Source organism: Sapajus apella, unplaced genomic scaffold, assembly GCF_009761245.1.
Source record: "Sapajus apella isolate SASKATOON/1434 unplaced genomic scaffold, GSC_monkey_1.0 scaffold69, whole genome shotgun sequence".
In the NCBI taxonomy this organism is placed as follows: Eukaryota; Metazoa; Chordata; class Mammalia; order Primates; family Cebidae; genus Sapajus; species Sapajus apella.
In genome coordinates, this window is record NW_022437009.1 from 2,080,701 (window position 1) to 2,108,133 (window position 27,433).

At 36.8% G+C, this 27,433-nt stretch overlaps 1 protein-coding gene across 2 annotated transcripts in view; it reads left to right on the forward strand.

Annotated features, from left to right (window-relative positions):
- Positions 1 to 27,433, forward strand: part of SPAG17 (sperm associated antigen 17) — a 251,280-nt gene that overhangs the window by 124,462 nt on the left and 99,385 nt on the right. For both annotated transcript variants that reach the window (XM_032249593.1, XM_032249592.1), the window contains exons 18-20: positions 5,271 to 5,425; positions 15,950 to 16,131; positions 22,669 to 22,760. In XM_032249593.1, the coding sequence (XP_032105484.1) occupies positions 5,271 to 5,425; positions 15,950 to 16,131; positions 22,669 to 22,760 (429 nt within the window). The remainder of the gene's footprint in view (positions 1 to 5,270; positions 5,426 to 15,949; positions 16,132 to 22,668; positions 22,761 to 27,433) is intronic.

Here is a 27,433-nt window from a genome sequence, read left to right on the forward strand (position 1 = left end):
AAATAAATAAGAAATTCTGATTCCTAATCAGCTGAGTATGTTTTGATCTTCTCACTGGAAGATTTTAAGATCTTCTCTTTGTTCCAGTGCTCTTGATTTCCTGTTGATATGCCTTAGTGTGGTTCTATATATATATCGTTCTGGCAAGCCAGTGCAATCCAGAAATTCCTGTCTTTATCTTTTGGGAAATTTTCTATAATCACTTCTTTGGTAATCTCTCCCCTCCATTTTCTCTGTCCTTTTCTTCTGGGACTCTTATCATTCTGTTGTTGGACCTCCTGGACTGAACTCCCAATTTCCTTTTCTTTTAGTTCCCATCACTTTGTCTTTTGGTTTTGGAAATATTGCTCAGTTTCCATTCAGTTCTTATACTGAGCCTTTTATTCCTGCTATTATCATTTTAATTTCCTAAAGTTCTATTTGTAATTCCAAATTACCTTTTTATAGGATCATTTTACATTTCTTTTTTTCTTTCTTTCTTTTTAGTTATTTATTTATTTTGAGACAGAGTCTTGCTCTGTTGCCTAGCCTGGAGTGACAAGATCTCGGCTCACTGCAACCTCCACCTTCCAGATTCAAGTGATTCTCCTGCCTCTGCCTCCTGAGTAGCTAGGATTACACGCACGTGCCACCACACCTGGCTGATTTTTGTATTTTTAGTAGAGATGGGTTTTCCCCATGCTGGCCAGGCTGGTCTTGAGCTCCTGACCTCAGGTGATCCACCCGCCTTGGCCTCCCAAAGTGCTGGCATTACAGGCGTTAGCCGCTGCATTTCTGATATAATACCTTCTCTTATCTCTATGAGGATATTAAAGTCCTCTGAAGTTTTCTCCCTGAATTATGTCTTTTTCCTCCAAGTTTCTTTTCCTTTTTCTTTTTCGTTTGTTCTTCATTTTTGATGTTAGAAGGTAACATATAATATTGTCCTCTTTCCTCATATTAATAATGAAACACTAAAAACACAGTAGGAAGTGCTATATAAGGCGGGGTAGGGGTTGTCAATAGCTGAGTTCATCGTTGGGTGATTTGGCTGGGAGATTTCCTTAGGAGACTCACCAGTGTTGGTATGTTAGGACTGTTTACTTGGGCCACTTAAATTCTCCATGAAAACAAAAAGTCTAATTTTCCATCTGAAAGTCGTAAACCTTCCTGTCAGTGTTTTGAGAGCTGAGTAATGGGGGAAGGCAATTAAGCTTCTGACATTTATTTAGATCTGCATTATCCAATATGGTAGCCACTAGTCACATCTAACTTCTGAGTACTTGAAATGAATCTAGTCCAAATTGAGATATGGAATAACTATGCTATACACTATCTTTATAGCCATATAAGTGCTATATACACTCAATTTCCAAGATTTTAAAAAGGTGATGTATATGCATATGTATATAATTGATTACTTTTGTATTGATTTTATGTCGAAATGATAATTTTTATCTATTCGGTTAGGTAAAATATATCATTACATTTATTTGTTTTTACTTTTTAAAATGTGGCTACTATATAATTTAGAATTGCACATGTGGCTCACATTTGTGGCTCACTTTACATTTCTGTTGAGCAGTGCTGATTTAGGCTTTTACACAATTTCCCTTTTTTCTGGAATGCACTTTTCCGTCAGTGTGTCGTGGGTCCACTGTTCTTAGAACCCATTGGTCTACCATCTGTAGTTACCCTCTTCCCCTCACTGGAGTGGGAGATAGGCAGTAACCCAGCTGCTCAGAATTGGAAGGGGATCCTGGGGCCAAACTACTTCTTAAAAAGACTTGGAACTAATCTTCCTATTTTCAGTGCCACTTTTACCCCACTTGCAGAGGTGACTAGTATTTTCATATCCTGAGACTTTCTATATTTTGCACACAAATGGGGTTGCCTCTGGTCTCTCCTAAAATTAATCTTATGACCTGGCTTTCTGTGTTCTGCTAAGTCAGTTAGCACGTATCCTTCTTCTTTCCAGATCTAAAATTCTGGTGCCTTTGCCTCTTCTCCTTCAACAAATTGAAGTTGGCCTTCAATTTTATGATATTAAACAAAATTGTACTGTTTTTTAAATGAGGTCTTAGGGAGTACAAATGTTCAATCTTCTCTCTGTAAATGAAAGTTTATTTCAGACTTTATTTTATATCAGTTTTTCTGTACTTACCACTCCATGAAGCTGCAGTTTTCAAGGTAATCAATAATCTTTGTCTTGCCAAATATTTCCTTCCCTGACCTTTTTGTTTGCTTTCTTTCTTTTTTTTTTTTTTTTTTTTTTTTGAGATGGCGTCTCACTCTGTCACCCAGGCTGGAGTGCAGTGGCACAATCTCAGCTCACTGAAACCTCTGCCTCCCAGGTTCAAGTAATTTTCCTGCCTCAGTAGCTGGGACTACAGGTGTACACCACCGCAACCAGCTAATTTTTGTATTTTTAGTAGAGATGGGTTTTCACCATGTTGGCCAGGATGGTCTCAATCTCCTGACCTTGTGATCCACCTGCCTTGGCCTCCCACAGTGCTGGGATTGCAGATGTGAGCCACCGCGCCCGGCCTACTTTTATATGACTACCACCCTCTCATTCTACAACAATATCCTCCTGATTACCTGCTTCCACTCCTGCCCTGCTCTAGTACATTCTCTGTATATCAGATATTCCATCTGTTTTATCTTTTGGGGCACACTTCTCTCAAGTCCAAAATAATCTATAAAGCCACAGGTCTATAGTCCCAACTATTCAGAAGGCTGAGACAGGAGGATCATTTGAGGCTAGGCTTTAGAGGGGCCAGCCTGGGCCAGCCTTAGCAAGGTCTCATCTCTAATTTAAAAAAAAAAAAAAACTTAATCATATTTTAGAGGAAAATCTTATCTAGTTTGTTTAATTTTGTTTTCCTAGTACCTGCACTGTGCCTGCCACACAGTAGGTACTCAGTTTTAATGCAAAACTTAACTAAATAACTAATGTGACCAAAGACATACAGAATAAAAGACAAGCACCAATTAGTAAAAAGGAGAAGATACGATATGAAAACTTTATATATTGATTGAGAGCAGCTATGTCTCTGAGAAGCTTAGTGCTGTATTTTTAGCACCCCCCAAAGCAAATATGAAAACACAAAGATTTCAAAGCTCTTCTTATCTAAAAGAAAGAAGGATGTATGTTCATCATAAATGCAATGGTTTTCTGGGTTCATAGTCTGAGCAGAATTTGCTTTTCAAAAACACATCAATAGGTACTAGATGGTTACCCTGCATAGCAATTTTTTTTTAATGCAAAGATATCCATTGTATGTTTCTTATATTGGCTCTGAGGGACCAGATGTAAAAGTGCCACTTCATAAAGATACTTGTTCAGGGGACTAAATTGGGGGAAGCAAATGTGTTGTTTTGATTATACCACCAATGTAGAATTGAAAGCAAAATTAAAGCAGCTCTTTTCAAATGTAATATATCATTCCGTGCCTTCAGATCACACAAACAATAAAGAACTAAAAGCTGTCTACAGCAGATTGATACTAAAAACAAAAACAAAAGCCCTCAGCTGCCTAATTTATTTTTCCTCTCAACAATTTCCTTATTGTTGATTGACAAAGGAAACAGGATAAGCAGCTGCCCACTGTGTCTCTCTATTGGTGGCTGCTGCTGCAGTGCATGCTGAGGACAGTAGGCTTTAGAAAGGGCCAGAGTTGCTGGGTGCGGTGGCTCACACCTGTAATCTCAGCACTTTGGGAGGCCAAGGCAGGCGGATCACCTGGGGTCGGGAGTTCAAGACCAGCCTGACCAACATGGAAAAACCTCATCTCTACCAAAAATACAAAAATTAGCCAGGTATGGTGGCTCATGCCTGTAATCCCAGCTACTCGGGAGGCTGAGGCAGGAGAATCACTTGAACGTGGGAGGCAGAGGTTGCAGTGAGCTGATTGCACCATTGCACTCCAGCCTAGGCAATAAGAGTGAAACTCTGTCTCAAAAAACTAAAAAAGGGGGCCGGACGCGGTGGCTCACGCCTGTAATCCCGGCACTTTGGGAGGCCGAGGTGGGTGGATCACAAGGTTAAGAGATCGAGACCATCCTGGTCAACATGGTGAAACCCCGTCTCTACTAAAAATACCAAAAATTAGCTGAGCATGGTGGCGCATGCCTGTAATCCCAGCTACTCAGGAGGCTGAGGCAGGAGAATTGCCTGAACCCAAGAGGCGGAGGTTGCGGTGAGCCGAGATCACGCCATGGCACTCCAGCCTGGGTAACAAGAGCGAAACTCCTTCTCAAAAACAAAACAAAAAAAAAAAGGGCCAGAGTTGGAAGGCAGGTAGAAATGGTATCTATCAGAAAGACCACTCACTTCACTTCATGTAACACAGCATGGTGTAGTGGAGAAAACACGAAATGGTAAAATTTAGAGTTGGAAAACAGAATGAGCCCTGGCACCATAACACATAGTGTTCTTAGACAAGTCCCTTATTCTCTCTTAGCCCCAATTTATGCTAAAAAAAAAAAAATGAGAATTCTAGTGTTCTGAAATGGGAAAAATGATCATACCTTCTGTTTTAGCCCACTTGGGCTGCCCTGTCAAAATGCCATCTTGAGTGGCTTAAACAACAGAAATTTTCTCACAGTTCTGGAGGCTGCAAGTCTGAGGTCTGGGTGCTAGCATGATTGGGTTTTGGTGAGGGCCTCCTTCCTGGCTTGCACCTTCGCATTGTGTCCTCACCTGGCAGAGAGAGGAAGAGGGGGCGGTGATGAAGGGAAAGAGGGAGGGAGAACAAGTTCTCTGCTGCCTCTACTTATAAGGGCACTTATCCTATCTTGAGGACCCTACTCTCAAAGCCCATCCAAAGCTAATTACCTCCCCAAAGCCCCATCTTCAAATATCATCACATTAGCAGTTAAGGCTTTGACATATACATAGAAATGGTCAACACAATTTAATTAATGTCTGGAGTTTTATGACGATAAAATTCGATGGTGTATGTATCAGGGCATGGAAAATGCTAGATAAATGACTGCTGTGCTTAATGATGACCTACCAACCTTAATGAAGAACACTTGGAGCAAATGCCTCTCTGCCTGATGCCTACTATGTGTTTTTCTGTAAGTGTTGCTGAAATGCTTCTGAAGCTATCTATCATTTATGCCCTCACCTATCAGTTAGGAAAGAATCCTCTGGGAATTTCAGCTTGAGTAACAATGTGGAGGTAAATGTAGAAAGAAAAGGGGAGCAGAGAAATGCCCTAGTAGGAGACCTTCTCTTGGGGAAAATAAAAAAGATTCTACAATGCAATTATTTTGATTTTCAGGTCCTTCAAGAAGCCCATAAGCAGTATAGGTGTGTTGATTCTTACTACCACACCCAAGACAACTCTTTACTTTTAGTCTTTCATAATCCAATGAATGTACAACGTTTGCATTGTGAATATTGGAACATTGCTCTTCACTCCAATGTGGGATTCAGGTAACAAATTTACAAAGTTTAGTTAATTAGTTCGTTGTGTTTAGTTAGCTTGTCAGTATTTTATTTCTAGTTTACTATGAGTTCTCAATCATAGGTGGTCATTAAGTCATATCGACAAAATGATTTTTCTGGATCAATTTAGGTATTTATATTTTCTCTTTGACCTGTGAAAATGCTAATTTCATTAACAGATATTCTAGTGTTGAACCAAACTTGCATTCCTGTAGTAAACCAAATTTTTCCATTATGTTATCTTTTCTGTAATTGCTGCATTTGCTTTGCTAATATATTATCTAGAATATTTATATGTGTATTTATGGGCAAGATTCAGCTATAGTTTTACCTGTCTTTAAATATTCCTATCTGGTTTTGGTATTGAGATTATATTAACCTCATAAATTAACTGGAGAATGTTCTCCCTCTTTATTTCTATTTTTTTTCATTTTCTGAAATAGAATGTGGAAAATTAAGATATATGTTCCTTTGGCATTTGGTAGAACTTGCAGATAAAAACATATGGCCCAGGGAAGATGTTTGATTACTGGTGCAACTTCTATCATGGTTATTAGACTCTTCAGATTTTCTATTTAATTTTAATTAGGTTTATAATTTATATTTTTCCAGATATTTGACCATTATACTTGTTTTCAAAATTATTGACACAACGTTGATTACAATATTTTCTTTTAAATCTATGTTACATGTATCTGTATTCTTTTTTGTTCCCAACATTTTAAATCTGTGATTTCTCTATTATTGTTCTACATAAATCTTGCAAAAGGTTTGCTGGTTTTATTAATAAATAGTTTTAAGAAATCTGTTCTTGCTTTCTGATTCTTTCTCCTTTTGTCTCATTTAATTTTGCTATCATCTTGTTTATTTCTTCTCTTTAATTTCTTTGGATTATTCTGATGTTCAACTTTTAAATTAATATATTATCTTGTGATTTCGAGGTGTTTTTCATTAGTTTTGGTTGGCTTTTTTCTTATTAGCATTTAAGGCAAAATCTCTCCCTAAATACCACCTTTGCAACACCTAGAAGTATCTGACTGACAGTATTTTTATTATCTTTATTTCTAATTTCCATTATTCTTTCTTACTTGACCCATTAATTAACAAAGAAATGTGAGTTTTCATTTTAAACACTTGGCTATGTGTTACGTTTTTGTTAACAGTTTATCGTTTTAAGATAATGATCAGGTAACATATTCTATGGAATACTGAGGCTACAAAATTTGTTGATACTTGCTCTGTTGTTTAATATGTGGTCAGTTTTCATAAGTGCTCAAAGTTTGTATGACAGGAAGGAATATTCTCCAACTTTTGACTATAGGGATGTATTATTTTTATTGCATTTTAGGTTTTGGGGTACCTGTGAAGAACATGCAAGATAGTTGCATAGGTACACACATGGCAGTGTGATTTGCTGCCATCCTCCCCATCACCTATCTCTGGCATTTCTCCCCATGCTTTCGCTCCCCAACTCTCCACCCTCCGCTGTCCCTCCCCTATTCCCCCCAACAGACCCCAGTGTGTGATGCTCCCCTCCCTGTGTCCACGTGTTCTCATTGTTCAACACCCACCTATGAGTGAGAACATGCAGTGTCTGATTTTCTGTTCTTGTGTCAGTTTGCTGAGAATGATGGTTTCCAGGTTCATCCATGTCCCTACAAAGGACACAAACTCACCGTTTTTGATGGCTGCATAGTATTCCGTAGTGTATATGTGCAACATTTTCCCTGTCCAGTCTATCATGGATGGGCATTTGGGTTGGCTCCAGGTCTTTGCTATTGTAAACTGTGCTGCAATGAACATTCGTGTGCATGTGTCCTTATAGTAGAATGATTTATAACCCTTTGGATATATACCCAGTAATGGGATTGCTGGGTCAAATGGAATTTCTATTTCTAGGTCCTTGAGGAATTGCCACACTGTCTTCCACAATGGTTGAACTAATTTATATTCCCACCAACAGTGTAAAAGGGTTCCTATTTCTCTACATCTTCTCCAGCATCTGTTGTCTGCAGAATTTTTAATGATCGCCATTCTAACTGGCGTGAGATGGTATCTCAATGTAGTTTTGATTTGCATTTCTCTGATGACCAGTGATGATGAGCATTTTTTCATATGTTTGTTGGCCTCATGTATGTCTTCTTTTGTAAAGTGTCTGTTCATATCCTTCGCCCACTTTTGAATGGGCTTGTTTGTTTTTTTCTTGTAAATCTGTTTTCATTCTTTGTAGATTCTGTATATCAGCCCTTTGTCAGATGGGTATACTGCAAAAATTTTTTCCCATTCTGTTGGTTGCCGATTCACTCTAATGACTGTTTCTTTTGCTGTGCAGAAGCTGTGGAGTTTGATTAAGTCCCATTTGTCTATTTTGGCTTTTGTTGCCAATGCTTTTGGTGTTTTGGTCATGAAGTCCTTGCCTATGCCTATGTCCTGAATGGTTTTGCCTAGATTTTCTTCTAGGGTTTTTACAGTGTTAGGTCTTATGTTTAAGTCTTTAATCCATCTGGAGTTAATTTTAGTGTAAGGTGTCAGGAAGGGGTCCAGTTTCTGCTTTCTGCGCATGGCTAACCAGTTTTCCCAACACCATTTATTACACAGGAAATCCTTTCCCCATTGCTTGTTTTTGTCAGGTTTGTCAAAGATCAGATGGCTGTAGATGTGTGGTGTTGCCTCCGTGGCCTCTGTTCTGTTCCATTGGTCTATATCTCTGTTTTGGTACCAGTACCATGCTGTTTTGATTGCTGTAGCCTTGTAGTATAGTTTGAAGTCCAGTAGTGTGATGCCTCCTGCTTTGTTCTTTTTGCTTAGAATTGACTTGGCTATGTGGGCTCTCTTTTGGTTCCATATGAAGTTTAAGGTGTTTTTTTCCAGTTCTGTGATGAAGGTCATTGGTAGCTTGATGAGGATAGTGTTGAATCTATAAATTACTTTGGGCAGTATGGCTATTTTCACAATATTGATTCTTCCTAACCATGAACATGGAATGTTTCTCCATCTGTTTGTGTCTGCTCTTATTTCGTTGTGCAGTGGTTTGTAGTTCTCCTTGAAGAGGTCCTTTACGTTCCTTGTTAGTTGTATTCCTAGGTATTTTATTGTCTTTGTAGCAATTGTGAATAGCAGTTCGTTCTTGATTTGGCTCTAAGTCTGTTACTGGTGTACAGGAATGCTTGTAATTTTTGCACATTGATTTTTTATCCTGAGGCTTTGCTGAAGTTGCTTGTCAGTTTCAGGAGATTTTGGGCTGAGACAATGGGGTCTTCTAACTATACAATCATGTCATCTGCAAATAGAGACAATTTTACTTTCTCCTTTTCAAATATTCAAAAGGTATTTGAATACCCTTCATTTCTTTTTCTTGCCTGATTGCTCTGGCTAGAACTTCCAATACTGTATTGAATAGGAGTGGTGAGAGAGGGCATTCTTGTCTAGTGCCAGATTGCAAGGGGAATGCTTCCAGTTTTTGCCATTCAGTGTGATAGTGGCTGTTGGTTTGTTGTAAATAGCTTTTATTATCTTCAGATATGTTCCATCAGTACCTAGTTTATTGAGGGTTTTTAGGATAAAGGGCTGTTGAATTTTGTCAAAGGCTTTCTCTGCATCAGTTCAGATAATCATGTGGTTTTTGTCTTCGGTTCTGTTTATGTGGTGAATTATGTTTATAGACTCGCGTATGTTGAACCAGCCTTGCATCCTTAGAATGAAGCCTACTTGATCATGGTGGATAAGCTTTTTGATGTGCTGTTGCAATCGGCTTGCCAGTATATCATCCAGTCAATAAGGAAGACAGCAAAAGAGTAAGAAAGAAACCAAAGAACCATACAACAAAATTGAAAATTATTCAACATAATCAAGTGAAATTTAAAACTGGAATGCAAGAATGGTTCAATATATACAAATCAATAAATGTAATATACTGTATTACATGAATGAGGATAAAAGGAAACAGTGAACTAAATGGCAACAGTTCATCGATAATTATTTTAAATGAATTAAATTCTCCAATCCAGAGTGGATGAATGGACAATAAAACAATAGCTAACTATACTCTGCCTACAAGAGACTCACTTTAGATTTAAGGGTACAAATAAGGTGAAATTGAAGAGATAAAAAAAGATATTCCATGAAAATAATAACCAAAAGAGATCAGGGTTGTCTACACTTATATCAGATAAAATAGACTTTAAGTCAGAAATTGTTACAAAAGGTAAAGAAAGACATTATGTAATGATGTAGTCAGAAATGTAGTAAAGAAAGTCATTATATAATGACAAGGTCAGTTCTCCAGGGAGGTAGACCAATTATTCATATATATTTACACAACATTGAACAGCAAAATAACATAAAGAAAACATTAATGGAACTAAAAGGAGTAGACAGCAATACAATAGCACTCGGATTGGATTCCTAATTTTAAGTCTTCTTACTACAGAAAAAATGATAAGTATGCAAGATAGTATGTATGTTAATTAATTCAATTTAGCCATTCCACAATATATACATATTTCAAAACCACATGTTGTACATGATAAATATATACCATTTTTATTTATTAAATTAAAAATAAAATTCAAAAAATGGATTGCTATCTTAAAGTATACACAAAAATCAACTCAAAATGGATTAAAGATTTAAACATAATACCTTCACATTGGCCTTTGCAATAATTTTTTGGATTTGAGACCAAAATCATAGGCAACAAAATCAAAAATAAAGTGTTATGCCTTTTAAAGTAATGAAGCCTAAGGTCAATGTCTTTACTTTCTACCCAAATAACATAAGCACAATAGAATACTTTAATTTCACATATCCCAATCATTCCACAGTTTATATTATTGTAGTCTAGAACTTTAGTTCTGTCTTGATCTTTTACCTCACAAATTAGGTAATTTATTCATTTTTACAGTGTGTGTGTGTGTAAATTAACATGTTTACCATTGCATTTCCCATTTTTACTGAAATAAGGGCTTTAGAAATTCCTATAGTGAAGACCTTTGGTGATGAAATCAATTTTGTGTATTCACGATGTCTACATGTTAATTTTGTTGTTGAAAGATAATTTTGCATAGTATATATAGTTCTTGATTGGCAATTAAATTCTTCTCAGTAAATTGTAGGAAATTATCCTATTATCTCTGGATGCCGTTGAAGCTGTTAAGAGGTAAACATTCTTAATGGAAAATGCTAGGAGCATGCTGTGTAAAATTAGAAGCGAAACAGTTGACCACTATCGTCTATTCTAACTAACATTCAATTACAGTGTAAGCCAGCAAAATAAATAAACTGTAATGTCAAACTATAAGAATTGGAAAAAAGAGATGAAAATGTAATTATTGACACTTGAAATGTTTTCTCAACACAGGAAAATCCCACAACAATCTATAGAAAAATTACAAAATAATAGCAGAAATTACCTTGAGGTTATTTTGTTTTGAGATGGAGTCTTGTTCTGTCGTCAGACTGGAGTGCAGTGGTGTGATCTTGGCTCACTGCACCCTCCACCTCCCAGGTTCAAGTGATTCTCCTGCCTCAGACTACCGGTAGCTGGGACTACAGGTGCGCACCACCACACTCCGCTACTTTTTTATTTTGTATTTTAGTAGAGGCGGGGTTTCACCATGTTAGCCAGGATGGTCTAGATCTCCTGACTTCGTGATCTGCCCGCCTCGGCTTCCCAAAGTGCCGGGATTACAGGCATGAGCCATCATACCAGTCCAAGACTGTATTTTTAATTGCATTTCTGTGCACCACAACAAATGGTTAGAAAACGTAATATTTTTAAAAAGAAAAAGACACACTTGACATAGAAATAAAAACCATAGACTGCCCAGAAAAGCCAAACCCTAGGGTTGCATATGTACACATACACACTCCTCACCCCGTAAATGAAAATTTTAAAAATTTGAGCTACCCTTAGCTTCAGATTATCACAAATTAAATAATTAAAACCAGCACAGTGATTTATTTTCTAGATTTTATAACATTAAAATAGATAAATTACTTATATCTATAAAATTTTCATCTCTCAATAATGCACTTCCTGGTGATATATACGGTATTCTCCCAAATGTGTCAGATGTATCAGTGCTATGATAGCCTCATGTAATAAATTGACTATTATGTATGCTTTTTGATGACCTGATGCTCCAGCAAAGGATAGTTATAGGTACAAATTAACCACCAGATTAACACAACGTGATAGACTTTAATCCAATTCTACGTTTACCGAGTTTGGTAAAAGAATGCAGGGCGGGAAATGCAGCATAACAAGCATCTTCATCTCATCAGGAAGCTCAGCAGCCACGCCAATCCATAGCTGGTTTTGCTTCCCCATACTGGTTGTGTATGGCTGCCAAAGATGAGCACCAAGGACTACATGAGTTCCCTTCACGCAGAGAAGCCACAGCCTCAGGTTCCCTCCAAGACCTGCTTGTCAACTCATTTGTCTCATTAAGGTGCAAGCCCATAGATCTGGAGTTTCACAGAACACAAGGCATTCAAAACATTCCACATTTATCTTAAGTCTGTAGCTTCCAAAAAACAAACAATATTGTCAGAAGTTGGACTACAAGGATTTTTTCAAGGCCCTGTTGCTAACCTTTTGTAAGCTAAGTACAGGCCTGTTGTTTTCCCTTTGTTCAGACATGTGATCGTTGACCTCGTATTATACATTATCCATTTTGAGAAGAATGACAGAACTTCACAGGGAAAATCATTTTGAGCTTATGACTTCCTAGGGACTAGATGGTCCAAGGAGATAAACGGTAATATGAAGAGATCAAGGATTAATTGTCTGTAACTTTTTCAATTCTTCTAAAAGTAATGCTCTATTTAGATTTGTTAATTCTTCGATCTATTTGAGTAACTTCTGTTTTCCTAGGGAATTATGCATGACATCTAGATTTTCCAGTCTATTGGCATAAAATTAAACAGCATATTCTCACGATTAATGTCTGTTTATGAGAAGGATATGTTCATATCTCTTTATGATAATGGATTTATTTACTCCTCTTTTGAGTAGATAAATTATTACTTTTGACATGTGTGCATGTGTGTGTCTGTGTAAATTTATTTTTGAATCCTTCTTAATTGATGACTTTTATCAATCTGATGAAGCGTCCCTCTGGGTTCCTGTTAATACTTTTTACCTTGTATGTAACTATGTTTGGTATTAATATTTTGGGGTAGTGTTTCTTTATGTAAGAATTTATTGGTATAACTTTCCCAATCATTTTACATGTCAGCTAGGTACTATAGTTCACTAGGTTAGTGGAAAATTGACTACTTGGGTTAAACTGAGAAAAGGATTACTTTTCTCTTGTAGCAAGAAATCCGGACTTGGGCAGTGCCTCAGAGATAGTACAGCCACTCATAAAAGTTACAAAGACGTAGGCTTCTGTCTTCTTAGTCTGCCATCTGCCACACTTTTATCTTTCTGCATTATTTCATTTGTGTGTACATCTCTTTTAAACAACACTTTGAAGTCAGCCCAGTGGCCCGTGCCTGTAATCCCAGCATTTCAGGAGGCCAAGGCAGGACGCTTGCTTGAGGACAGAAATTTGAAACCAGCCTGGGCAACATGGCAAAACCCCGTCTCTACAAACGATACAAAAATTAGCTGGGTCTGGTGGTGCACACCTGTGGTCCCAGCTACTTGGGAGTCTGAGCTGGGAGCATTGCTCAAGCCCAAGATTTTGAGGCACCTGTGAGCCGTGCACTCCAGCCTGGGGGACAGAGCAAGACCTTGTCAAAAATAAATAAATAAATAAGTAGCACCTTGCATTTTATTACTCTTAGAGCCTATGTCTTTTAAAGGATTTTAATAATAATTAAAATTAGGCAGGGCGTGGCGGCTCACGCGTGTAATCCCAGCACTTTGGAAGGCAGAGGCAGAAGGATCACTAAGTCAGGAGTTTGAGACCAGGCAGACCAACATGGTGAAACCTCGTTTCCACTAAAAATACAAAAATTAGCTGGGCGTGGTGGTACACGCCTGTAATTCCAGCTACTCAGAAGGCTGAGGCAGGAGAATTGCGTGAACCCAGGAGGCGGAGGTTGCAGTGCCAAAATGGCACCACTGCACTCCAGCTTGGCGATAGAGCGAGACTCCGTCTCAAAAAAATAAATAAAGTTAAGTATTTTCAATGTTAAAGAATTTAATCCATTCACTTTACTTTTGTTGATAATGCGTTTGGCCTCATTCTTACCATTTAATTTTATAAACATATTTCTATATAGTGTTAATCTATTTTATTTTGTTAGACTGAATATTCTAAATTCATTCTGAGTGTGTGATTTTTTAAACATTATAAATTCTATTTATATTCTTGTAGAGGTTATATTTACCCTTTTTTTCTTTATTTATTTTTTTTTCTTGAGATAGAGTTTTGCTTTTGTTGCCCAGGCTGGAGTGCAGTGGCACAGCCTCGGCTCACCGCAACCTCTGCCTTCCGGCTTTAAGTGATTCTGCTGCCTCAGCCTCTCGAGTAGCTGGGATTACAGGCGTGCGCCACCACGCCCGGCTAATTTTGTATTTTCAGTAGAGACAGGATTTCCCCATGTTGGTCAGGCTGCTGATCACCGCAGGTGATCCAACCACTTCAGCCTCCCAAAGTGCACAGGTGTGAGCCACCAGGCCGGGACTACTTACCCTTTTAAATAACATGTTGAAATATTTTTATCTCGTATCTGGAGTTAATAAGTATCAATATTATTTCACAAAAATATTTTTAAATTTAACATAATTTAATTTACCCCGAGCAAATCCCTACTTCTCATTTTGAAATTGTCTAGAACGATTGTTTCTCATTGTAAAGCAATAGTTTTCAATCACAAATAAGTAGCACACTTACATTTAACTGTAAATTGTACTGCTTTTTTTCTTGACCTTTTAATTTACATCCAATGTTGTCTTCTCTAATTTTTTTAATGCAACTGGAATACATTGTGAGTAAATCTTTCAGAAAGTACCTATATGTGATAAACTTTCTGAATAATTTCACGCTTAATATTTATTTTGTCCTCTCATTTGAAAACTGATTGAGCTGCATATATGTCTATGTTCCCTCGGTGTAGGTTACTTGTAAGTATTCTGCTTTTTATTTGACATGCAGTCTCATTAAAAAGATCTGAGCAGAGGAAAGACATGATCTGACTTAAGAATTGCAAGGATCACTCTAGTTGCTGTGCTGAAAATCGACTTTGGGGGTCCAAGGTAGGAGCAGGGAAACCAGTTGGAGGTTATTGCAGAAATCCTAGCAAGAGATGGTAATGGCTTAGACCAGGGAAATATCAGTAAAGGAGGTGAGAAGTCACTAGATTTTTGAATATATTATAAATATATGTTTTTAAAAATTATTTTTAGATGATTAAAAAAATAATTTAGATTTTGCGAAATATTAGAAAAAGAGTATAAGAAAATAAGAGTAATCAAGGAGAACATTGGGATATTGACCTGCTTAACAGGAAGTATAGACTTGCCATCAGCTAAAATGCCAGAGAATTTGGATGCTGCAGGTTGGAGTAGATCCGGGGTTCATTTGGGGACATGCTGAGTTCGAGAGATCCATTACCTTCTAAATGAAGATGTTGAGTACCCACATAATTCATTGTTTACATTTGTAGTTTATTTCTCCAAAAAGGATGAAAAACCAAAGAAAACTATTAAGCAACCTGAGTATATAATCCATGTAGCTTTATTTTTTCAAAACTTTAAGCCTCACTTTCACATAATTTGACAATAACTAATTTTTATTGTCAAATCTAAATTTCGCAACTAATTTCCTCAGAAACAACTCTCTTTGGACATTCATCTAAGTGTGTATAACATTTAATTTAAATAATTACACTAGTCGGTATAAGTGATGTGAATGAATTTGGGAACAAGTATGACTGACTCTTGGTAAGCAACAGATTGCTTATGGAATCATAAACATAAAAGCAGTTAGAGAATAGTGTCTAAGCTGTGCATATTCATAAGGTTTCATTGCTAAGTTAGAGTGAGTTTCATTGCTAAGCTAGAGTGATTTAGTTAATCCAGTGATCATTCACTAGTGATCAATTTTAAAATTTTCTAATGTGGTATAAAATTTCCCAAAAGAGAGATTGAATCATATTATTCGCCAACTAACAGTGGTGAAAGTGATCATCTCTTCAAACTGTCATCAACCCTTGGTATTATTGAACCTGTTAATCCTTCACTTTGGTGGAAAGATCTCATTTCTTTTTTTTTTTTTTTTCTTAAACCCAAAGCCTAGTGAGTCAAATGAAAGATCTCATTTTTAAATTTACATATCTTTAACTCTGGATGAAGGGCATTTTTCATATGCTCCCTGGATATTTGTATTTGACTATTTTATACAAAATACATCTAGGATATATTCAAACTCATTATATTTGTGACATGAGCAGTTTAGGATCAGTTCATTTTTGAAGAGTTTATTTGCACAGACAATATGTTTAGTATTTATTGACTTTAATAATAACTCAATTTTCATCTGCTCTTGTTTTGTTTAGGAATTATTTAGAACTTGTTGCAAAATCTATTCAAGATTGGATCACAAAAGAAGAAGCTATATATCAGGAAGCTAAAATGAATGAGGAAATTATTAGGACCAGGACTCAGCTGGAACTGAAATCTTCTGCTAGTACCAAAATGGCTTCTGCTAGCAAAATTTTTTCCCTTAAAAAATCTAAAAGTAAGTAACTAGTTCAACTTATACCTAGAATAAAATTTGAGTACATTTGTCTATCTCTCAATTTAATCAAGACTGTGAATATTTCAACATTAAAAATAATTACCCAAAAAATTTCCTGTGACTCTTCACTTTCTCTAGTAAATAGAGTAGCTGCATTCCAAATATGGGATTGTACCTGAGTGCAATGATAGAATATTTGTTCATATTGACCCCATTTCCTGTCAAATCTGGTATATTCCATCCATTGTGCAGATCAAAAATTACATGTTAGAGAAATTTCAAATGCCTTTTTTGGTAGGGTTGGTAAATTAAGCTATCTAAGATTTGTTAACAATATAGGAGGTAAATTTGGAGTTAGTAGATATCTATCTGTATAATTATAGGTTCCAAAAGTGAGATTAAAACAGTATCTTTCTTAGAACAGCAAACAAAAGGGTCCCAACAGTAACTGGGAGTAGGAATCTAAAAGTAATGGGGAAAGAGATTTTTGGGGGCCTGTGGCAGGGATGTGAAAAGATATTTGATCAATAGATAGCTTTGTTGTTGATGATGTTGTGGTGGTTCTAGTATTGTGGCCTTGAGGCTGTGGAGGAGAGGGGAAGATGGTGACAAAGGGAGTAAAATAGGCACTTAGAAAGATACTTGGTCAAGGAAAAGAAGTGAAACAATGAGGCAATTCATCTAGAAAATAATGATATTTCATTAAGCTTGTCCAAAGGAAATGGACTGCTTGTTAATAATTTTCATTATTTATGGTAGCCAAAGTAAGAAGGATTTCTCATAAAGAAAAAAGATTTGATGAAATGCTAACAAGAATGGACAAAATAGAAAGGAATATAAGTGAATTGATGGAGCTGAAAAACGCAACATGAGAACTTCGCGAAGCATGCACAAGTATCAACAGCCGAATTGACCAAGCAGAAGAAAGGATATCAGAGGTTGAAGATCAACTTAATGAAATAAAATGGGAAGGCAAGACTGGAGAAAAAAGGGTAAAAAGGAATGAACAAAATCTCCAAGAAATGTGGGACTATGTGAAAAGAGCTAATCTACATTTGATAGGTGTACCTGAATGCGATGAAGAGAATGAATCCAAGCTGGAAAATACTCTTCAGGATATTATCCAGGAAAACTTCCCCAACCTAGCAAGGCAGGCAAACATTCAAGTCCAGGAAACACAGAGAACACCACAAAGATATTTGTCAAGAAGAGCAACCCCAAGGCACATAATCGTCAGATACACCAGGGTTGAAATGAAGGAGAAAATACTAAGGGCAGCCAGAGAGAAAGGCCGGGTTACCCACAAAGGGAAGCCCATCAGACTCACAGCAGATCTCTCAGCAGAAACCCTACAAGCCAGAAGAGAGTGGGGGCCAATATTCAACATCCTTAAAGAAAAGAACTTTCAACCCAGAATCTCCTATTCAACCAAACTAAGCTTCATAAGTGAACGAAAAATAAAATCCTTTGTGAACATGCAAGTACTCAGAGATTTCGTCACCACCAGGCCAGCTCTACAAGAGCTCCTGAAAGAGGCTCTACACATATAAAGGAACAACAAGTACCAGCTCAACTAAAGGGCAAAACACCCAGCTAGCACCAAAATGGCAGTATCAAATTCGCACATAACAATATTAACCCTAAATGTAAATGGACTAAATGCCCCAATCAAAAGACACAGACTGGCAAATTGGATAAAAAGCCAAAACCCATCGGCGTGCTGTATCCAGGAAGCCCATCTCACATGTAAGGATACACAAAGGCTCAAAATAAAGGGATGGAGGAAGATTTACCAAGCAAATGGAGAGCAAAAAAAAAGCAGGAGTTGCAATTCTCATCTCTGATAAATTAGACTTTAAAGCAACAAAGATCATAAGAGACAAAGAGGGACATTACATAATGGTAAAAGGATCAATGCAACAAGAAGAGCTAACGATCCTAAATATATACGCACCCAATACAGGAGCACCCAGATACATAAGGCAAGTTCTTAATGACTTACAAAGAGACTTAGACTCCCACACAATAATAGTGGGAGACTTTAACACCCCATTGTCAACATTAGACAGATCAACCAGACAGAAAATTAACAAGGATATCCAGGACTTGAACTCAGACCTGGACCAAGCAAACCTAATAGACATTTACAGATCTCTCCACCCCAAATCCACAGAATATACATTCTTCTCAGCACCACATCACACCTACTCTAAAATTGACCACATAATTGGGAGTAAATCACTCCTCAGCAAATGCAAAAGAACGGAAATCGTAACAAACAGTCTCTCAGACCACAGTGCAATCAAGTTAGAACTCAGAATTCAAAAACTAATCCAGAACCACACAGCTTCATGGAAACTGAACAACTTGCTCTTGAATGTTGACTGGATAAACAATGAAATGAAGACAGAAATAAAGATGTTCTTCGAAACCAACGAGAATGAAGACAAAACATACCAGAATCTCTGGGACACATTTAAAGCAGTGTCTAGAGGAAAATATATAGCAATAAGTGCCCACATGAGAAGCAAGGAGAGATAAAAAATTGACACCCTATCGTCAAAACTGAAAAAGCTAGAGGAGCAAGATCAAAAAAACTCAAAGTCTAGCAGAAGACAAGAAATAGCTAAGATCAGAGCAGAACTGAAGGAGATAGAAACACAAAAAACCCTTCAAAAAATCAATAAATCCAGGAGCTGGTTTTTTGAAAAGATCAACCAAATAGACAGACCACTAGCCAGATTAATAAAAAAGAAAAGAGAGAATAACCAAATTGATGCAATAAAAAATGATAAAGAGGATATCACCACAGATTCCACAGAAATTCAAACCATCATCAGAGATTATTATAAACAACTCTATGCACATAAACTAATAAACCTGGAAGAAATGGATAAATTCCTGGACACTTGCCTCCTGCCAAGCCTAAACCAGAAGAAGCCAAAACCCTGAACAGACCCATAACAAGGTCTGAAGTTGAGGCAGCAATTAAGAGCTTACCACCCAAAAAAAGCCCAGGTCCAGACGGGTTCACAGTCGAATTCTACCAGACATACAAAGCGGAGCTGGTACCATTCCTTCTGAAACTATTCCAAACAATATAAAAAGAGGGAATTCTTCCCGAATCATTTTATGACACCAACATCATCCTGATTCCAAAACCCGGAAGAGACTCAACAAGAAAAGAAAACTTCAGGCCAATATCTATGATGAACATAGATGCAAAAATCTTCAATAAAATACTGACAAGCCAATTGCAACAGCACATCAAAAAGCTTATCCACCATGATCAAGTAGGCTTCATCCTGGGGATGCAAGGCTGGTTAAACATACGCAAGTCTATAAACGTAATTCACCACATAAACAGAACCAAAGACAAAAACCACATGATTATCTCAATTGATGCAGAGAAGGCCTTTGACAAAATTCAACAGCCCTTTATGCTAAAAACCCTCAATAAGCTAGGTATTGATGGAACGTATCTCAAAATAATAAAAGCTATTTTTGACAAACCAACAGCCAATATCATACTGAATGGGCAAAAACTGGAAGCATTCCCCTTGAAATGTGGCACCAGACAAGGATGCCCGCTCTCACCACTGCTATTCAATATAGTATTAGAAGTTCTAGCCAGAGCAATCAGGCAAGAAAAAGAAATAAAGGGCATTCAAATAGGAAAGGAGGAAGTCAAATTGTCTCTATTTGCAGACGATATGATTGTATATTTAGAAGACCCCATCGTCTCAGCCCCAAATCTCCAGAAACTGATAAGCAAGTTCAGCAAAGTCTCAGGATACAAAATCAATGTGCAAAAATCACATGCATTCCTATACACCAGTAACAGACTTAAAGAGAGCCAAATCAAGAACAAACTTCCATTCACAATTGCCACAAAGAGAATAAAATACCTAGGAATACAACTAACAAGGAATGTAAAGGACCTCTTCAAGGAGAACTACAAACCACTGCTCAACGAAATAAGAGAGGACACAAACAGATGGAGAAACATTCCATGTTCATGGTTAGGAAGAATCAATATCGTGAAAATGGCCATACTGCCCATAGTAATTTACAGATTCAATGCTATCCCCATCAAGCTACCAATGACCTTCTTCGCAGAACTGGAAAAAACCACCTTGAACTTCATATGGAACCAAAAGAGAGCTCGCATAGCCAAGTCAATTCTACGCAAAAAGAACAAAGCGGGAGGCATCACACTACCAGACTTCAAACTATACTACAAGCCTACAGCAATCAAAACAGCATGGTACTGGTACCAAAACAGAGATATAGACCAATGGAACAGAACAGATGCCACGGAGGCAACACCACACATCTACAACCATCTGATCTTTGACAAACCTGACAAAAACAAGCAATGGGGAAAGGATTCCCTGTTCAATAAATGGTGTTGGGAAAACTGGCTAGCCATGTGCAGAAAGCAGAAACTGGACCCCTTCCTGACACCTTACACTAAAATTAACTCCAGATGGATTAAAGACTTAAACATAAGACCTAACACCATAAAAACCCTAGTAGAAAATCTAGGCAAAACCATTCAGGACATAGGTGTAGGCAAAGACTTCATGACCAAAACACCAAAAGCATTGACAACAAAAGCCAAAATAGACAAATGGGACCTAATCAAACTCCACAGCTTCTGCACAGCAAAAGAAACAGTTCAAACAGTCATTAGAGTGAATCGGCAACCAACAGAATGGGAAAAAATTTTTGCAGTTTACCCATCTGACAAAGGGCTGATATCCAGAATTTACAAAGAACTAAAACAGATTTACAAGAAAAAAACTAACAAGCCCATTCAAAAGTGGGCAAAGGATATGAACAGACACTTTACAAAAGAAGACATACATGAGGCCAACAAACATATGAAAAAATGCTCATCATCACTGGTCATCAGAGAAATGCAAATCAAAACTACATTGAGATACCATCTCACGCCAGTTAGAATGGCAATCATTAAAAAATCTGGAGACAACTGATGCTGGAGAGGATGTGGAGAAATAGGAACACTTTTGCACTGTTGGTGGGAGTGTAAATTAGTTCAACCATTGCGGAAGACAGTGTGGCGATTCCTCAAGGACCTAGAAATAGAAATTCCATTCGACCCAGCAATCCCATTACTGGATATATATCCAAAGGATTACAAATCGTTCTACTATAAGGACACGTGCACACGAATGTTCATTGCAGCACTGTTTACAATAGCAAAGACCTGGAACCAACCCAAATGCCCATCGACGATAGACTGGATAGGGAAAATGTGGCACATATACACCATGGAATATTATGCAGCCATCAAAAACGATGAGTTTGTATCCTTTGTAGGGACATGAATGAACCTGGGACCATCATTCTCAGCAAACTGACAGAATTGCAGAAGATCAAACACCGCATGTTCTCACTCATAGGCGGGTGTTGAACAATGAGAACACATGGACACAGGGAGGGGAGCACTACACACTGGGGTCAGTTGGGGGGAAATAGGGGAAGGACGGTGGGGGGGTGGGGAGCTGGGGAGAGATAGCAAGGGGAGAAATGCCAGATGTAGGTGATGGGGAGGAAGGCAGCAAATCACACTGCCACGTGTGTACCTATGCAACAATTTTGCATGTACTTCACATGTACCCCAAAACCTAAAATGCAATAAAATAAATAAATTGGGAAAAAAAAAGAAGCAATGCTGCATAATTTCCAAAATTTTAGGAGCCTCTGTCAGTGACCAAAGGAGTTTATACATGGCATGATTCTAAAGTAAACCTTATGAAACCAAGCTGATGATGAACCATTTACCATATCGACCAAAACGGTTGTTTAATCCATCAGTTCTGGGTCCTGATGCGGACGTAGAAGGAGAGCATTAAGTACCTTTAAAAAAAATGGAGGAAAAGAAAAATAGATAGGACTATATGTTAAAAAAAAAAAAAATAGGTAGGGCTGCCCTCTAACACTCACGTCCAGGGCCACACCTACCTATTAGTAAGAAAAAAATGTGAATTTATTGCCTTTTCTTTATAATGCTACTGAAAAGACCAAAAGCCTGTGAAAATCTAGATGATGGTTAATTTAGGATTGAATGCACCTGATAGATATTGCACTCAGTTTCAGGTCTCCCAAGTCAGGAAAAACATAAGCCTTCAAAAGAGAATGACTACAATGGCAAGGGACGGGCTTCAGTATAGATGGAAACATTAGATTTGTTCTGTGTAGTCTTAAGGTGGTAAACTAGGATTATTAGGTGAAAGCTTTAGGGAGAGAGACTGCAGTTCAATAAAAGCTGCAACACATCAACACACTGAGAATGGAATGCACTGTCCCCGGAAACTGAGTTCCCCATCACTGACGTGGCTCAGTCCCACTTCAGATGTTCATTCTGGAAATGGCAAGAAAAAAATCAGAGGTAAATAAATGTAAAGTTGAACTTGATAGCCTTTGAGGTCTCGTCTAACCCAGAGATTTAGTCCTTCTATGATATCTTATTTAAGAGTTACTAAGAAGTTTAATTTTGTCTGGTTATAGGTAACAAAGGAATCAGCAAAACAGACATATCAGATCAAGAAAAAGAAAAAGAGAAGGAAAAGATTCCTTTCATTTTAGAAGGCTCTCTCAAGGTAATTCAGCTTAAATAAAGTTTAAAAACAAGCAAAACTGCACTAAAGTATTACAGAACAGGATAGTGGTTACCTTTGGGGCAGTGGGAGTAGATAGTGATTGGGGAAAAATGTTAGGTTTGGCTTCCTGTAGTTAAAAATCAACTTCTTCTTTGACTTGCTGCGTTTGCAGGAGTGTTTGATTTGTGTTATTTGTGTGCTTTTTGTGTGTATGTTATACGTAGCTTATTTTTTAAAAGTTTTTTTTTAATCTGTCATTTTTTCCCATTATGGTTTCACAGCTTTTATGTTATTGATTCTATCAGGTTGATTCCACTTTGAGATATACATACTTTTTATGCATTCTCCTAGAATATTTTTATAGACTTACATTTTATATTCAGATATCTATCTGAAATGTGTTTATATAGTATAATGTAAAGGTTTAGTTTTTCTTTGTCCAGATAGGCTATTTTACTAGTACTTTTTAATTAAATATAAGACTAATTCTCCCTACTGAATTTGAGTGTTGACTAGATCATATATTAGGTACCCATTTATTCTTTGAATTCAATTTTGAATGTTGTATTCTGTTTCAGTCACCTACTTAATTATTCCTATGCACATACCATACTATTTTAATTATAATAGTTTTGTTGTAAGCTTTCCTATTGAGTAAGCAAGAGCCAACTTCCCCACCCCCATGAGGATGCAATAAACCTTTAAACAAAGTTGATTAATTTTGGTGAGCTTCTGGTTTCTGGATATTAATGGCAAAGAAAATTACATGCTGGCCAGGCACAGTAGCTCATGCCTGTAATCCCAGCTACTTGGGAGACTGAAGCAGGAGAATTGCTTGAACCCAGGAGGCAGAAGTTGCAGTGAACTGAGATCCAGCCTGGGTGACAGAGCAAGACTCCATCTCAAAAAAAAACAAAACAAAAAGCAAAAAACATGCCATACCTTCAACTTTATTGTTAATTACCACCAAACTTTATTAATTTTTAAACTGTCTACTGACTTGGAGACTAATATTTGTTAGTTTTCCTCATTTGTTGATATACTGAATTACAGAGATTGATTTAACAAATTACATTTGCATTTCTATAAAAAACTATTGATTGTTTCCTTAAATTGAGTTCTCATCCCACATAACTACATACGTCATAATTGCCTAAGGGTGTCTGTTGGGAAGAGGGACTTCATAAAATTCACATTCCTTTATTCCATCCTAACTGCAGCTTTGAGAGTACAACCTAGTAATTTTAATTTTAATAATCTCCTGGGAACATCTTTATGTACATAGTAGATAAAAATTACAGTACTATATGTTCATGGCATTTTATTATTTCCAGGAAAAACTGGGTTTGATTTGATAGCATTATGTTTGGAATTTTTATGTCCATAATAAATGAAATTGGTCTATGGGCTTTTTTGTTGTTATTAACAAGCATTAGTATTAAGGTCATGTTGGCTTTTAAAAACTTATTTTTATTACTTATTTTTTAAATGAGAAAAAATGGTATATATTTCTGGTGTACAACATCATATTTTGAATTATATACCTATTGTAAAATGGCTAAATCAAGCTAATTAACATATGCATTACCTCACATAGTTATTATTTTTATGTGGCAAGAATACTTAACATCTAATCTCTTAGAAATTTTCAAGTATACATTTCATTGTTTTTTGTTTTTTGTTTTTTTACATTTCATTGTTATTAACTACAGTCATCATGTTGTACAATTGATCTCTTGAATTTATTCCTTCTGTCTAATTGAAATTTCATATCCTTTGACCAATATCTTCCTGATCCCCTCCCCTGCAGCCCCTGATAACCACCATTCTACTCTCTGTTTTTGTGAATTCAACTCATTTAGATTCCACATATAAGTGAGATCATGTGCTATTTGTGTTTCTGTGCGTGGCTTATTTCACTTGATATTATGTCCCCCAGGCTTATCCATGTTGCTGCAAATGCCAGAATTTTCTTCTTTCTAAAGGCTGAATAGTGTTCCATTGTATGTGTGTGTGTGTGTATATACTACTATATATTATAATAGTTTATATAATAGCATATGTTATCTAGTTTATATAGAGTAACAGTATATATTATACTATAATATGTATATTATAATTATACTATATATTATAACTATGTATACTATCATAATACTATTATATATTATGTATTTTATGTGTACATATATAATACATAATGTATTATGTACATAATGTAATATATGTATATATAGTAGTATGTATATATATAATAGTATATATATGTATAGATGTAAAATAATATTCCATTGTGTGTGTGTGTGTGTGTATCTCACAGTTTCTTTATTCATTTATTTGCTGATGGATGCTTAGGTTGATTCCATATCTAGGCTATTGTAAATAATGTGCAAAAAACCAAAAAACATTGGCATGCAGACAACTTTTCAACATATTGATTTCAAATCCTTTAGATATATACCCAGTCATGGGATTGCTGGATCATATGGTAGTTCTAATTTTAATTTTTGAGGAACCTTTATATTGCTTTCAATAATGGCCGTACTAATTTATATATTCCCATTATCAGTGTACTATGGTTCTCTTTTCTCCACATCCTCCCCAACATTATCTTGTCTTTTCTCTCATAGTCATTCTATCAGGTGTGAAATGATATCTCATCGTGATTTTAATTTGCATTTCCCTGCTGATTAGTTATGCTGAGCATTTTTTCATGAATCTGTAGGACATTTGCAAGCCATCTTTTGAGAAATGTCTGCCCCAGTCCTTTGCTTATTTTTTAATTGGGTTATTTGTTTCCTTGCTACTGAGTTGAGTTCCTTATGTATGGTTTTAGATATTAACTCCTTATCAGTTGCATGCTTTTCAAATATTGTGCCCTATTCCATAGATTGTTTCTTCACTTTGTTGATTGTTTTCTTTGTTGTGCAGAAAAGTTTAGTTTAATGTGATGCCATTTGTCTGTTTCTGCTTTTGTTGCCTGTGCTCCTGAGATCATATTCAAAACATCATTGCCCAGAACAATGTGATGGAGATTTCTCTTGTGTTTTCTTCTAGTAGTTTTATAATTTCAGGACTTACATTTAAGTTTTTAATCCATTTTGTGTTGTTTTTGTGCCTGGACATTAGATAAGAGTGTAATTTCATTTCTTTTTTTTTTTGCATGTGGAAATCCATTTTATCCAGCACCATTTATTGAAAAACTTGGTCTTCCTCAATTTTGTGTTCTTGGCATCTATGTTGAAAATGTATTGATTGTACATGTGTGGATTTATTTATGGGCCCTCTATTGTATTCCATTGATCTGTGTTTATGCCAGTAGCATGGTGCCCTGATTACCATAGCTTTATAGTTAGCAATTTTGAGATCAGGTAGTGTGATACTGTTACCAATGGTGAATCCATATGGGTCTACAGCAACCTCAGTTCTTGCCTCCTCCGAAGAAAGAATTCAGCTAAGGGGCATAAGGCAGAAGGAGAGTCATCTACATTGGGTATTTCTCCTAATGCTATCCCTCCCCCAGCCCTCCACCCCCCTTCTAACCCTCCCGTAGCCCCTCACCCCCTGACAGGCCCCAATGTGTGATGTTCCCATCCTTGTGTCCATGTCTGCTCGTTGTTCAACATAAATTTATGAGTGAGAACATGCAGTGTTTGGTTTTCTGTTCTTGTGTCAGTTTGCTGAGAATGATGGTTTCCAGCTTCATCTATGTCCCTACAAAGGACATGAACTCATCCTTTTTTATGGCTGCATAGTATTCCATGGCATATATGTGCTGTATTTTCTTGATCTAGCCTATCATTGATGGGCATTTGGGTTGGTTCCAAGTCTTTGCTATTGTGAACAGTGCCACAATAAACATATGTGTGCATGTGTCTTTATAATAGAATGATTTATAATCCTTTGGGTATATACCCAATAATGGGATTGCTGGGTCAAATGGTATTTCTATTTCTAGATCCTTGAGGAATCACCACACTGTCTTCCATAATGGTTAACTAATTTACACTCCTAACAACAGTATAAAAGCATTCCCATTTCTCCATATCCTCTCTAGTATCTGTTGCCTCCTGATTTTTTAATAATTGCCATTCTAACTGGTGTGAGATGGTATCTCAATGTGGTTTTGAGTTGCATTTCTCTAATGACCAGTGACGATGAGCTTTTTTTCATATGTTTGTTGGCTATGCATAAATGTCTTCTTTTGAAAAGTGTCTGTTCATATACTTTGCCCACTTTTTGATGGGGTTGTTTGGTTTTTTCTTGTAAATTTGTTTCAGTTCATTATAGATTCTGGATACTAGCCCTTTGTCTGATGGATAGATTGCAAACATTTTTTTCCATTCTATTGGTTGCCAGTTCACTCTAATGATAGTTTCTTTTGCTGTGTAGAAGCTCTTTAGTTTAGTTAGATCCCATTTGTCTATTTTGGCTTTTGTTGCCATTGCTTTTGGTGTTTTAGTCATGAAGTCCTTGCCCACGCCTATATCCTGAATGGTAGTGCCTAGGTTTTCTTCTAGGGTTTTTATGGCGATAGGTCTTATGTTTGAGTCTTTAATCCATCTTGAGTTAATTTTTGTATAAGGTGTAAGGAAGAGATCCAGTTTGAGCTTTCTGCATATGGCTAGCCAGTTTTCCCAGAACCATTTATTAAATAGAGAATCCTTTCCCGT